This window comes from Littorina saxatilis, linkage group LG1 (genome assembly GCF_037325665.1).
Source record: "Littorina saxatilis isolate snail1 linkage group LG1, US_GU_Lsax_2.0, whole genome shotgun sequence".
Classification (NCBI taxonomy): Eukaryota; Metazoa; Mollusca; class Gastropoda; order Littorinimorpha; family Littorinidae; genus Littorina; species Littorina saxatilis.
In genome coordinates this window covers 107,888,163-107,902,783 of record NC_090245.1, presented here as the reverse complement: position 1 = coordinate 107,902,783, position 14,621 = coordinate 107,888,163, and the positions used below count along the sequence as shown (strand labels likewise).

Sequence of the window (14,621 nt, the reverse complement as noted above, 5' to 3'; positions counted from 1 at the left end):
AGGTACAGAAACGCGTGCTATCCTTCTTAGCGCAACTACTACCCCGCTCTTCTTGTCAGTTTCACTGCCTTTGCCATGAACGGTGGACTGACGATGCTACGAGTATACGGTCTTGCTGAAAAATGGCATTGCGTTCAGTTTCATTCTGTGAGTTCGACAGCTACTTGACTAAATATTGTATTTTCGCCTTACGCGACTTGTTGATATTATGTTAAACTTTGATTGATTGTAACAGAAAGACATGATCAGAACTTGAGATAATTTCATTGTTGCTACAATCATAAATGTGTGTCAACGTGTGCTTAACACGAATATTACTTTCGTTTTACCTCTGTCAGAGTTATCTTCGTTCTCGATACTACTGTTAAAAATGCATATCCCCGTTATGTGCTGTGTGTGTGTGTGTGTGTGTGTGTGTGTGTGTGTGTGTGTGTGTGTGTGTGTGTCTGTCTGTCTGTCTGTCCGGCAGTGAGTGTGTGTGTCTGTGTGTGTGTATGTATGTGTGTCTGTGTGTGTGTATGTGTGTGTGTGTGTCTGTGTGTGTGTGTGTCTGTGTGTGAACTTGATTAATGCACAATAGCGTAAGGATGACGCGAGAATCTTAGATATTGATTGAAGATCGTGCCTTTTCATTTGTGTAATTACCAACTGACGAGTCAATTAAAAAATGACATGCAAAGAGACGTGTCTAAAGTGCGACACTGTTGTCTTTGACGTCTTCTTCAATCAAATTATGATTAATTTAAACAACAAGGAAGAAGTGTGCTTGTGTGTGATTAATTTAAACAACAAGGTAGAAGTGTGCTTGTGTGTGTATAGGTTCAAGATTAATTATCATAAACTGTACCGAGATTCTGATTATGACTGATTGTGATTGTGATTGTGATCGTGATCGTGACTGTGATTGTTACTTTTATTGTGACTTTGATTGTGATTATGATCATGACTGTGACCGTGATATTTAGGCCTACTGTGTCTGTGATCATGACTATGACTGTAATCGTGACTTTGATTGTGACTTTTACTGTGACTGTGATCATGACTCTGATTTTTACTGTGACTGTGGTTTATAGGGCCTACTGTGATTGGGATTTTTACTGTGAAAGTGACTGTGAAGGTGACAGTGATTGTGAGTTTGTCTGTGACTGATCGTGACTGTGATTGTTAATCGTGACTGTGATTGTGATTGTTAATCGTGACTGTGACTGTGATTGTTAATCGTGACTGTGACTATGGCTTGCGTACTGCAGAGCACGCTGTGACACTCCCTGCACACGCGCCAAGTGGTGCAAGAAATGCAAAGGGAAGTACAAATGTCGCGGTCTGCTGTGTGAGGAGTGTCCTGACACGTGTCGAAAGTGCAACTCTCACGTCTTGGAAGTCTTCTTTGGGGATGAGGAAGAACCCACCGCCAGGTAAACGCGTGTCTTACAAAGGCGGTATTTGGGAGTCACAAATAGGGTTCGTATCAGGGCTGGGCAGGGCCAATGAGAGGGAAGAGCTTCCAAAATGAGAAAGGGGGTCAGGGGTTGGCCAGGCGAGAGCTTGATACTGTTGAAATTTAGAATTTGAAGAAAGTATTTTGGGACTTCCTTGTGAAAAAAGGTACATTTGCCTCTTAAGGGAGAGGGGGGCTTCCGGAACCCAGGTTCCCCCTTAGCTTAGATCCAGCACTGTGTATTGTATAGAAAAATGTGATGTCTAGGTTCTACAAGCTGCCGGACTGTGGCTGTGTGCTGGAGGTCAGCGGACTGGACACGTACATGGACATGGACACTGACCACGTGAGCTACAAGACCTGCCCCAGGTGCAAAACCCCAATATGCACAGGTAAGACCGTCAGGTGTGCAATATCTATCTCTCAGTGTGCACAGGTAAGACCGTCAGGTGTGCAATATCTATCTCTCAGTGTGCACAGGTAAGACCGTCAGGGGTGTAATATATGTCTCTCAGTGTGTACAGGTAAGACCGTCAGGGGTGTAATATCTGTCTCTCAGTGTGTACAGGTAAGACCGTCAGGTGTGTAATATCTGTCTCTCAGTGTGTACAGGTAAGACCGTCAGGTGTGTAATATCTGTCTCTCAGTGTGTACAGGTAAGACCGTCAGGGGTGTAATATATGTCTCTCAGTGTGTACCGGTAAGACCGTCAGGGGTGTAATATATGTCTCTCAGTGTGTACCGGTAAGACCGTCAGGGGTGTAATATATGTCTCTCAGTGTGTACCGGTAAGACCGTCAGGGGTGTAATATATGTCTCTCAGTGTGTACCGGTAAGACCGTCAGGGGTGTAATATATGTCTCTCAGTGTGTACCGGTAAGACCGTCAGGGGTGTAATATATGTCTCTCAGTGTGTACAGGTAAGACCGTCAGGGGTGTAATATATGTCTCTCAGTGTGTACAGGTAAGACCGTCAGGTGTGTAATATCTGTCTCTCAGTGTGTACAGGTAAGACCGTCAGGTGTGTAATATCTGTCTCTCAGTGTGTACAGGTAAGACCGTCAGGGGTGTTGTATATGTCTCTCAGTGTGCACAGGTAAGACCGTCAGGTGTGCAATATCTATCTCTCAGTGTGCACAGGTAAGACCGTCAGGTGTGCAATATCTATCTCTCAGTGTGCACAGGTAAGACCGTCAGGTGTGCAATATCTATCTCTCAGTGTGTACAGGTAAGACCGTCAGGGGTGTAATATATGTCTCTCAGTGTGAACAGGTAGGGCCGTCAGGTGTAGAGTAATAGTCTTGCAGGCTTGCAGCTCAACAACTTATAATCCCAGTGAGAAATGTGCATACCGAATAATACATGATAAACAAGGATTCTTTGTGCCCGAAAATGGGCCACAGTTGGAGATGGAAGTTCATCAACAATTGGGACCATACTAACAAAAATACGGTGGGTAAAATTGGCGCCCCCATTTTTTCAGCAAACGCCACCCAAGGCCGCTTTAGACGGGTAGAAATTCCGTAGTTTCCAAGTCTATGGATAAAGCTCGCGTAAGAAGAATACGTCACGGTCGAAAGTCTTTGACGTCAATTAATGCATCATGACGTCATGCCTCCCTGTAGTCTTTCTCTCTCGCGCGGTGTGTGTGTCTGTGTTCATTTTGTGGTAATGTGTTAGTGTTAGTGTTACTGTTTGTGTGTGTGTGTGTGTGTGTGTGTGTGTGTGTTTGTGTGTGTGTGTGTGTATTTGTGTGTGTGTGCGCACGCGTGCATGAGTCTGTACTCGTGTGTGTGTGAGTGTGTGTGTGGTGTGTGTGTGTGTATTTGACAAAATGTGTGTGTGTGTGTGTGTGTGTGTGTGTGTGTGGTGTGTGTGTGTATTTGTGTGTGCGCACGCGTGCATGAGTCTGTACTCGTGTGTGTGTGAGTGTGTGTGTGGTGTGTGTGGTGTGTGTGTGTGTGTGTATTTGTGTGTGTGTGTGTGTGTGTGTGTGTGTGTGTGTGTGTGTGCGCACGCGTGCATGAGTCTGTACTCGTGTGTGTGTGTGACTGTGTGTGTGTGTGTATGTGTGTATTTGTGTGTGTGTGCACGCGTGCATGAGTCTGTACTCGTGTGTGTGTGAGTGTGTGTGGGGTGTGTGTGTGTGTGTGTATTTGTGTGTGTGTGTATTTGTGTGTGTGTGTGTGTGCGCGCACGCGTGCATGAGTCTGTACTCGTGTGTGTGTGTGAGTGTGTGTGTGGTGTGTGTGTGTGTGCATACGTGTATGTGTGTGTGTGTGTGTATGTGTGTTTGTTTGTAAAGGTGTGTATGTCTGTCAGTCCATATGTGCGTATGGGTGTGTGTTTTGTGTGTATGAAGTTTTTGTGAGAGAGTGAGTGAGTGCGTGTGAGTGAGTGTGTGTATGTGTGCGTGTGTGACTTGGGGTGTGTGTGTGTGTGTGTGTGTGTGTGTGTGTGAGTGTGTTTGTGTGTGTTTGTGTGTGTGTGCGTGTGTGTGTGTGTGTGTGTGTGTGTGTGTGTGTTTGAGAGAGAGAGAGAGAGAGAGAGAGAGAGAGAGAGAGAGAGAGAGAGAGAGAGAGAGAGAGAGAGACAGAGACAGAGGTTTGTCTTTCGCTGGGGTATGCAGTGCCTTGGCGTTGCACATCTACTTAATTTAATATGGACAAATGGATTTTGAGTAGTTTCTACCTGGCTTAATATGGAATGTTGTGAGTCGTTAAGCTTTTGAATGCCTTTAGTGCATGCTTGTTATGCAAAGTGCTACACTGGTATTCATGCTTGTTATGCAAAGTGCTACACTGGTATTCATGCTTGTTATGCAAAGTGCTACACTGGTATTCATGCTTGTTATGCAAAGTGCTACACTGGTATTCATGCTTGTTATGCAAAGTGCTACACTGGTATTCATGCTTGTTATGCAAAGTGCTACACTGGTATTCATGCTTGTTATGCAAAGTGCTACACTGGTATTCATGCTTGTTATGCAAAGTGCTACACTGGTATTCATGCTTGTTATGCAAAGTGCTACACTGGTATTCATGCTTGTTATGCAAAGTGCTACACTGGTATTCATGCTTGTTATGCAAAGTGCTACACTGGTATTCATGCTTGTTATGCAAAGTGCTACACTGGTATTCATGCTTGTTATGCAAAGTGCTACACTGGTATTCATGCTTGTTATGCAAAGTGCTACACTGGTATTCATGCTTGTTATGCAAAGTGCTACACTGGTATTCATGCTTGTTATGCAAAGTGCTACACTGGTATTCATGCTTGTTATGCAAAGTGCTACACTGGTATTCATGCTTGTTATGCAAAGTGCTACACTGGTATTCATGCTTGTTATGCAAAGTGCTACACTGGTATTCATGCTTGTTATGCAAAGTGCTACACTGGTATTCATGCTGTACTCAACTGCATTGTGGGAAATAGAAAGTCAGTATCTGTCAAGACACGCCTATAAACTAAAGGCTTTTCTTTCTTTCTTTACTATAAAATGTAAATAACATAAACATTTAACAGACATATGACTCTGTTTTACCAGTGTCTTTTTGTGACCCACTATATGAAAAATGGAGCTGGTGTTCGCGAGTTTTGTGTATATTCAGCAGAAAACTGGTGTTTTCATGTAGCTGTATTTGTGTATATTCAGCAGAAAACTGGTGTTTTCATGTAGCTGTATTTGTGTATATTCAGCAGAAAACTGGTGTTTTCATGTAGCTGTATTTGTGTATATTCAGCAGAAAACTGGTGTTTTCATGTAGCTGTATTTGCAGCATGCAAATCAGGAAACTGGTGTTGTTTTGGTACTGCATGTAAAGAAGGAAACTGGTATTCCCATGGTGTCGGATGTAAAGAAGGAAACTGGTGTTCCCATGGTGTTGGATGCCAATCAGGAAACTGGTGTTGTTTTGGTAAAAAAGGAAACTGGTGTTCCTATGGTGTTCCTATGGTGTTGGGTGTAAAGAAGGAAACTGGTGTTCCTATGGTGTTGGGTGTAAAAAAGGAAACTGGTGTTCCTATGGTGTTGGGTGTAAAGAAGAAAACTGGTGTTCCTATGGCGCTGCATGAACAGAATGTAAAGTAGGAAACTTGATGCTGGACGTAAAGTATAGGAAGCTGGTGTTTCTATGGTACTGCATGTAAAAGAGGAAACTGGTGTTCATATAGGGCTGTATGTTCAGCATGCACAGTAGGAAAGCGGTGTTCCCATAGCACTGACTGAACAGCATGGAAGTCTGAAATCGATGTTATTTTAATGTACACTAACTTGATGTGGACGGTACGGAGTATGATTTCATCAGGTGCTTGTGTGCTGTATTGCAGCCCAGCGTTACAGGAACGTGGTGAATAAAGCTAACGACGCCATGCAAAAGGTCAAGGCCAAACTGCTAGCTGACCCAAAAGAACTTGAAATAGCACAACAGCGTCTCCGTGTCCGATCAAACGGGGACTCAAATGTGGACATTGGCTTGTGGAACGCCATTCAGAACGACATCCGGTCCGCTAAAACGCTGCAGCAACTGACCATCGTAGAGAACCAGATGAACTTCCTGCAGGCGCTTAACAAGCTGAAAAGCAAACTGTCCGCTGCTGACTCCAAGGACAAGACAGGGTACGCTGGCGTTAGACACACTTGGGGAGTTTTTGGGAATGTACGTATTGAGAGAGAGAGAGAGAGAGAGAGGGGGAGAGGCCGGGGAGAGAGAACTCGAACTCGAACTCGAAAACTTTATTACCGAGGGATGATAGCATTAGGTCCATATGGTCCTTGAGAGAGAGAGAGAGAGAGAGAGAGAGAGAGAGAGAGAGAGAGAGAGAGAGAGAGAGAGAGAGAGAGAGAGAGAGAGAGAGAGAGAGAGAGAGAGAGAGAGAGAGAGTGTGTGTGTGTGTGTCTGAGAAAAACTGAATGGGTGAAAGTTAAAAACACAAAAACCAAAAGCAACAACTGAGGCAACCAGAGTGTATGAGATTCCTGGATTGTGTCCACAGACTGACGCACAAGGTTTGCGTGTACCTGGCTAGCTTGACCAGCTGGACACTGGAGAAACGCACGGTGTTCAGCCAGCAACAGCTGGACCAGTTCCAGACCGAGCTGACCAGAGCTGACCTGTCCGTCACTGTCTGCATCGCCATGCATCGCATCGACACTGGGGCCTGCTCCCAGCATGAGGTCTGTTACCATTGGGATTAGTTGTTTAATGATGTATGATACCGACACATGCGCAGCCTAGTTATAACCTAATTACATGTCATTTTTGACAGCTACAGTGGAACCCCCCTTTTAAGACCTCCAAAACCCTGAAAATGTCAGGTCTTAAAAAGGAGGGAGTCTTAAAATGGGGGTAATTTTACAGAGGCTATGAACAGAAAGTCTGAGAAAACAAGGTCTTAAAAAGGAGGGAGTCTTAAAATGGGGGTAATTAAAAGAAGGGTTCCACTGTATATGAAAATAAGTCACCGACACAAACTTCATCTTTGAAACTCTTTGCAGTATATTTGGGAGATATCCACAAGAACTGGCAGTACTTGTATGTGGACATTATTCAAACTGTGACGCCTTCTGAGACTGTCTTTGCCCGATGTGTAAAGACAGCGTCACTTCTTTTCAGGATGCAGAAAGCCTCCACGAGGCAGTGCGCAAGTGTACAGATCGGCTGATGGTTAAACCGGAAGTGCTGTCCAAGGAAGAGACGGAGGACATGCGCAGAACGGTGGAGTCACTGAAAGGCCGGTGTCTGGGCGGTCTGGGGGTCAGCGATGAGGAGAGGGTCATGATTGTCAAGGCCATGGGCTTTGAGAAAGGTCACTGGTACAAGTGCAAAAATGGTAATTTCATCTACTTAAGTTAATGAATGATTAAACAAATAAAGATAGAAAATCTGGTCTAAACATGAGAAAAAAAAGAAAATATTTGTTAGAAATATAATTTATCGAACAATGAATTGAACAAAGAAAGTGTTGTGTGTTGTGAGTGGATCAGCTCTCACTTTGAATCTTCTCATGGTCTGCATTTCGGTTTCGACGTGTTTATTCCGTTTGCCGTCTTTTTCGTGGTAAGTTTGTTTTTACCTCCCTTTACTTGGTTGTAGGGAGCAAAGACCGTGTCCATGTTAATAATATACCTTTCGTTTGGACCACATTGCTTGTTCATTGTCAAAAACGTCTTCACTGTATGTGCACACAACGACACACTGACAAGCGTCTTCACTGTATGTGCACACAACGACACACTGACAAGCGTCCCACTTACACACAACGACACACTGACAAGCGTCCCACTTACACACAACAGCACACTGACAAGCGTCCCACTTACACACAACGACACACTGACAAGCGTCCCACTTACACACAACAACACACTGACAAGCGTCCCACTTACACACAACAACACACTGACAAGCGTCCCACTTACACACAACTGACAAGCGTCCCACTTACACACAACGACACACTGACAAGCGTCCCACTTACACACAACGACACACTGACAAGCGTCCCACTTACACACAACAACACACTGACAAGCGTCCCACTTACACACAACGACACACTGACAAGCGTCCCACTTACACACAACAACACACTGACAAGCGTCCCACTTACACACAACAACACACTGACAAGCGTCCCACTTACACACACCAACACACTGACAAGCTTCCCACTTACACAAAACAGCACACTGACAAGCGTCCCACTTACACACAACGACACACTGACAAGCGTCCCACTTACATACAACACACTGACAAGCGTCCCACTTACACACAACAACACACTGACAAGCGTCCCACTTACACCACAACACACTGACAAGCGTCCCACTTACACACACCAACACACTGAAAAGCGTCCCACTTACACACAACAACACACTGACAAGCGTCCCACTTACACACAACGACACACTGACAAGCGTCCCACTTACACACAACAACACACTGACAAGCGTCCCACTTACACACAACAACACACTGACAAGCGTCCCACTTACAGCTACTCTTGCTGGGATGCACGTGCGTGCTTCCTGGACTGAAGACATCCAGACGTAGAGCTGATAATGCATCTAGTACCAGTTGTGAATTACGATATCTGTGTTTTTTCCCTTCTGATTTTATTATATGACTTTCTTTCTTGAGATATCAGTGTGAAGTCAACACGAATCAGTGAAAATGTCGAGAAAGGGGAAATTAATTCGGATCAAGGCGTTATTTTAACATTTTGTTCTTATGCAGCTCTTGCTGGCGTTATATATTATATCGAACTGCTTGTAATTCATTGATCTGCAGCCCCTTAGAAGTTTTCCTTCGACATACAGTAATGGGGTTGTTATTTGTTTCAAACTCGTAAAGCCGTTGCATCGTAAGGAGTGTACGAATGGTTACCCATATTAAGACAACAGACGATGTTCGGAAATAACTCTCGTCAGGATTTTTAGCGGTCTGATAAGTAAGAGTTCTTTTGTAAGGACACGCTTTTCAATTCGAGGCAAAGCATGTGCAACGTTTCCGATCGGCTTTATTCTGTGATCAGGAAGAACAACTTAGTCCTATGTGAAAGTTTTTCCTTGTGAAAGGGTTTCTTACTCTACAGAACCGCGTAAAAATCCTGACAGAGTTATTTCCGGAAAACGTCTAATACCGATGGCGTTTAGGCAATGTATCGCTTATGAATTTTGTGTTTGTTATTCTAATGCGTATAGTTGTGTTTCCACCAGGTCACGTGTACGCCATAGGGGAGTGTGGGGGCGCCATGCAGGCAGCCCAGTGCCCGGAGTGCGGGGAGGGGGTGGGGGGCACACAACACCGACTGACCGAAGGCAACGCTGTGGCCACGGAGATGGACGGAGCGACGTACGGTGCCTGGTCCGAGCAGGCCAACCTCGCCAACTACGAGAACATTCACTGAGCTGTCTTTGTTGTGCACTGAGGTGTCTTTGTTGTGCACTGAGGTGTCTTTGTTGTGCACTGAGGTGTCTTTGTTGTGCACTGAGCTGTCTTTGTTGTGCACTGAGGTGTTTCTTCACTTGGAATCTTTCTTTCCTTTGATCATGTTACTACGAGACAGCTGGTTTTAATGTTTGTATCATGTTACTACGAGACAGCTGGTTTTAATGTTTGTATCATGTTACTACGAGACAGCTGGTTTTAATGTTTGTATCATGTTACTACGAGACAGCTGGTTTTAATGTTTGTATCATGCTGAATAGCACACATTTTACCGTTTGTTTATGAAATTGAGACATAGGATTAGATTGAAAGAACGTGATATTTTATTGTCTCAGTTTGCAGATGAGGCTTCACTATTTTTAGATGGAAGTAAGTCCTTTGTAGATGCTGTTCGCACTCTTGCATTTTTTTGCAAATATATCTGGTTTGAACATGAATTATGACAATAAAACTAATGTTGTTTGGATAGGTAGCAGAAAGAAGTCGCATGTTAGACTTTTACAAGATCAAAGTTTCTGATGGAACCCTGGTATTTTTTTGTTAAAGTTTTGGGTATTGTCAAAAATTACACACTTGTTTATGTTTATGATCCTGATAATGATTTTTTGGGAAAGCATTGGATAAGGTGTTGTTTAAATGTTTATGGAATTGAAAAAGAGCTAAAATGAAAAAGACAGTCGTGTTTTGTGGCTAGTTTTTTGTGGCTAGTGTTTTGTGTCTAGTGTTTTGTGTCTAGTGTTTTGTGCAGTCTGACATTATTCCAGCTGCGGTTTTAAAATGGAACAACACCAGTGAAAGTTATTTAAATTAGGGAAGTATTTTTTAAAACCCTTTCAAATCACTGTTGATGGTTTCAGTTGCGACTTTTTCACCGGATTTTGTCTTTTTGTCTGTCTGTCTACATGTCTAACTTGATGCCATTTGTTGTCATCTCCAAGTTGTCCTCCGGGGTCTGAGCAACCAACCTGGCTTAAGTGTCTAACTTGATGCCATTTGTTGTCATCTCCAAGTTGTCCTCCGGGGTCTGAGCAACCAACCTGGCTTAAGTGTCTAACTTGAGGCCATTTGTTGTCATCTCTAAGTTGTCCTCCGGGGTCTGAGCAACCAACCTGGCTTAAGTGTCTAACTCTAGGCCATTTGTTGTCATCTCTAAGTTGTCCTCCGGGGTCTGAGCAACCAACCTGGCTTAAGTGTCTAACTTGATGCCATTTGTTGTCATCTCCAAGTTGTCCTCCGGGGTCTGAGCAACCAACCTGGCTTAAGTGTCTAACTTGATGCCATTTGTTGTCATCTCTAAGTTGTCCTCCGGGGTCTGAGCAACCAACCTGGCTTAAGTGTCTAACTCTAGGCCATTTGTTGTCATCTCTAAGTTGTCCTCCGGGGTCTGAGCAACCAACCTGGCTTAAGTGTCTAACTTGATGCCATTTGTTGTCATCTCCAAGTTGTTCTCCGGGGTCTGAGCAACCAACCTGGCTTAAGTGTCTAACTTGAGGCCATTTGTTGTCATCTCTAAGTTGTTCTCCGGGTTCTGAGCAACCAACCTGGCTTAAGTGTCTAACTTGAGGCCATTTGTTGTCATCTCTAAGTTGTCCTCCGGGGTCTGAGCAACCAACCTGGCTTAAGTGTCTAACTTGATGCCATTTGTTGTCATCTCCAAGTTGTCCTCCGGGGTCTGAGCAACCAACCTGGCTTAAGTGTCTAACTTGATGCCATTTGTTGTCATCTCCAAGTTGTCCTCCGGGGTCTGAGCAACCAACCTGGCTTAAGTGTCTAACTTGATGCCATTTGTTGTCATCTCCAAGTTGTCCTCCGGGGTCTGAGCAACCAACCTGGCTTAAGTGTCTAACTTGATGCCATTTGTTGTCATCTCTAAGTTGTCCTCCGGGGTCTGAGCAACCAACCTGGCTTAAGTGTCTAACTTGATGCCATTTGTTGTCATCTCCAAGTTGTCCTCCGGGGTCTGAGCAACCAACCTGGCTTAAGTGTCTAACTTGATGCCATTTGTTGTCATCTCCAAGTTGTCCTCCGGGGTCTGAGCAACCAACCTGGCTTAAGTGTCTAACTTGATGCCATTTGTTGTCATCTCCAAGTTGTCCTCCGGGGTCTGAGCAACCAACCTGGCTTAAGTGTCTAACTTGATGCCATTTGTTGTCATCTCTAAGTTGTCCTCCGGGGTCTGAGCAACCAACCTGGCTTAAGTGTCTAACTTGATGCCATTTGTTGTCATCTCCAAGTTGTCCTCCGGGGTCTGAGCAACCAACCTGGCTTAAGTGTCTAACTTGATGCCATTTGTTGTCATCTCTAAGTTGTCCTCCGGGGTCTGAGCAACCAACCTGGCTTAAGTGTCTAACTTGATGCCATTTGTTGTCATCTCCAAGTTGTCCTCCGGGGTCTGAGCAACCAACCTGGCTTAAGTGTCTAACTTGATGCCATTTGTTGTCATCTCCAAGTTGTCCTCCGGGGTCTGAGCAACCAACCTGGCTTAAGTGTCTAACTTGATGCCATTTGTTGTCATCTCTAAGTTGTCCTCCGGGGTCTGAGCAACCAACCTGGCTTAAGTGTCTAACTTGATGCCATTTGTTGTCATCTCCAAGTTGTCCTCCGGGGTCTGAGCAACCAACCTGGCTTAAGTGTCTAACTTGATGCCATTTGTTGTCATCTCCAAGTTGTCCTCCGGGGTCTGAGCAACCAACCTGGCTTAAGTGTCTAACTTGATGCCATTTGTTGTCATCTCTAAGTTGTCCTCCGGGGTCTGAGCAACCAACCTGGCTTAAGTGTCTAACTTGATGCCATTTGTTGTCATCTCCAAGTTGTCCTCCGGGGTCTGAGCAACCAACCTGGCTTAAGTGTCTAACTTGATGCCATTTGTTGTCATCTCCAAGTTGTCCTCCGGGGTCTTAAATCATTTGCAGATGGTCAAGAAGGAATTTAAGTATAAGCGGCAAATTGTGTATTATTAAGTCCTTCTTAGTTTCACAATTTATTTACGCTATGCAGGCGCTTCTTGCCCCTGTTAAAGTTCTCGATAAGTTGAATACTATTTTGTTCAGATTTCTCTGGAAAAGGAAGTATTCAAATACAAAAGCCTTTGAAAAAGTTAAACGAAATGTATTGTGTAATGTGGTGGAAGAAGGTGGTATTACCATGATAAACGTCCACGATATGCAGTCTACTTTTTAACTCACATGGGCAGCAAAACTTCAACAACGAAAATATGAACCGTGGACAACGATCCCATTAAGTCTTTATCAGGTATTGGGAAGAAATTTACTTTGTTTTAAAGCCACAACACCACTAAAACTGTTTCAAGGTATTGAATGCATTCGATCAAACTTTTGGAAAGAAGTTCTCTTAAAATGGATCCATAATAAAGCATTGATTTATGAGAGAGAAGATCGCTTTGGTGATCAATGTTTATGGAACAATATAAATGTGATGTATAAAAATAAAAGCTTATATTTTAAAAAATGGATAGAAGCACACTTAGATACGGTGAAAGATATTTGGGTTAATGGAGATATGATTCCTTTTAACCAGCTGTGCACAAAGGTAGGATACAGTCTCTCCAGGTGTTTTGAGTACGGCGCAATGAAGACTGCTGTGCGATCGCTTGCACTTCGCAAAAAACACCGCCAGCCCGCGAGCAGGCGAACACAATAATGACCTTGACACGCGGAACCCTGTGATCACTAACCCTTCCGCGAGAAAGTTTCGCATGCTGATAGTCCAGTCTAAAGCGAGCGAGCCTTGCGCTGTTACATTTTGGTTACATAAATATCAGGTTAAACTAGATCACAATTATTGGCTGTTAGCAAGCGAATGTACAAAAGAAGAAAGATTGAGATTGTTACAATGGAAAATATTACATACTATTTATCCCACGAATATATTATTAAATAAAATGAAAATTAGAGAAACAAAATTATGTACATTTTGTAAACACATTGATTATGTTGAACACTTTTTTTGGCAGTGTGAGAAGTTGACGAGCTTTTGGGAAAATGTTGTCCATTATATTTTTAGAAATACAGGATTAAATGTGCACCTCTCAGAACACGATGTCTTGTTTGGTTATCAACCTAATAATATATGCCAAAATAATAAGGTAATTAATCACATTATTTTGATTGCAAAAATGTGTATTAGTAAATATAAGTATGGTGACAGATACGATTTGAATAGTATATTGGAAAATGAAATGTACATTAGAAGACTGTGAGTACTGTATAAGTCGAGACGAGGTGAAGTTTGTTCATGGAACGTTTGATAATTTGAAAAAAAAAAAAAGAAAAAAAAAGGATACATTATAAATGATACCACCACCATCATTACCCACCCCCACCCCCCGCCTCTCTCTCTCTCTCTCTCTCTTTCTTCCTCTCCCTCTCTCTCTCTCTCCCTCTCTCTCTCTCTCTCTCTCTCTCTCTCTCGTCTGTCTGTTATGTCTTAATGTTGTATACAATATATATATATTTATACTTGCCATTTATGATACATGATGAAGGATGAATGATGATACATTGTAGACGGATGCATGTTATTGATTAAAAGCCCCACAATGATGTGCTTGGCAAATACAATTAAAAAAAAAATAACAAAAATAAAAAAAAAAGGAAGACTACTCCCCTCTGTTATTTTTTGTTTCAAGCTGTAAACACTATCGCTATCGCTTTTTACCATAGCATTAAACCAAAAGGCACCATTAAGTTGTCATATTTTGCTGGTGCATTGCTAAATATATGTAGATAAACTTTGAAAGTCAGAAATGGGGTTCTGGAAACTAAGCATGTCACACTGAACTCGCACCACAAAGCGACATTTTATCAGGAAACGTCTCGCACGCTTTACTGGGCTGGGGGTTAGGAAGATTGGAATGTCATAGTGACCTAGTATACGGTTCAAATCCATTCATATTTTACAGATATTATGTAAAGACATCATACTTGACGAAAATGTATCCATTAAAGCCAAACAACAAAAAAAAAAAAAAAAAAAAAAAAAAAAAGACAAACAGTAAACAGTTGATATAATCTGTTACGGCCTGTATGTTTTTGGATCAAACAAAAATCGTATACAATTTGTCACGACATGTATTGGTTTCGTCTAAGTTAAAGGCACAGTGCAGCTCACAGCCTTCGTTTTGCGTTTTTGTTGCAGCTGAGTGCATTTACAGTTCAAAAATCCTCCTATGGTAGTAAAACAAACCCAAAACTACCCAACGACGA

At 43.0% G+C, this 14,621-nt stretch overlaps 1 protein-coding gene across 3 annotated transcripts in view; it reads left to right on the top strand.

Moving 5' to 3' along the window:
• Nucleotides 1-10,489, top strand: part of LOC138949525 (NFX1-type zinc finger-containing protein 1-like) — a 36,344-nt gene extending 25,855 nt beyond the window's left edge. For 2 of the 3 annotated variants that reach the window (XM_070321373.1, XM_070321371.1), the window contains 6 exons: nucleotides 1,251-1,415; nucleotides 1,706-1,830; nucleotides 5,768-6,056; nucleotides 6,434-6,614; nucleotides 7,054-7,270; nucleotides 9,165-10,489. In XM_070321373.1, the coding sequence (XP_070177474.1) occupies nucleotides 1,251-1,415; nucleotides 1,706-1,830; nucleotides 5,768-6,056; nucleotides 6,434-6,614; nucleotides 7,054-7,270; nucleotides 9,165-9,355 (1,168 nt within the window). In that variant the 3' untranslated portion in view covers nucleotides 9,356-10,489. The remainder of the gene's footprint in view (nucleotides 1-1,250; nucleotides 1,416-1,705; nucleotides 1,831-5,767; nucleotides 6,057-6,433; nucleotides 6,615-7,053; nucleotides 7,271-9,164) is intronic. The other variant, XM_070321385.1, reaches the window with a different exon arrangement.
• Nucleotides 10,490-14,621: the final 4,132 nt, after the last annotated feature.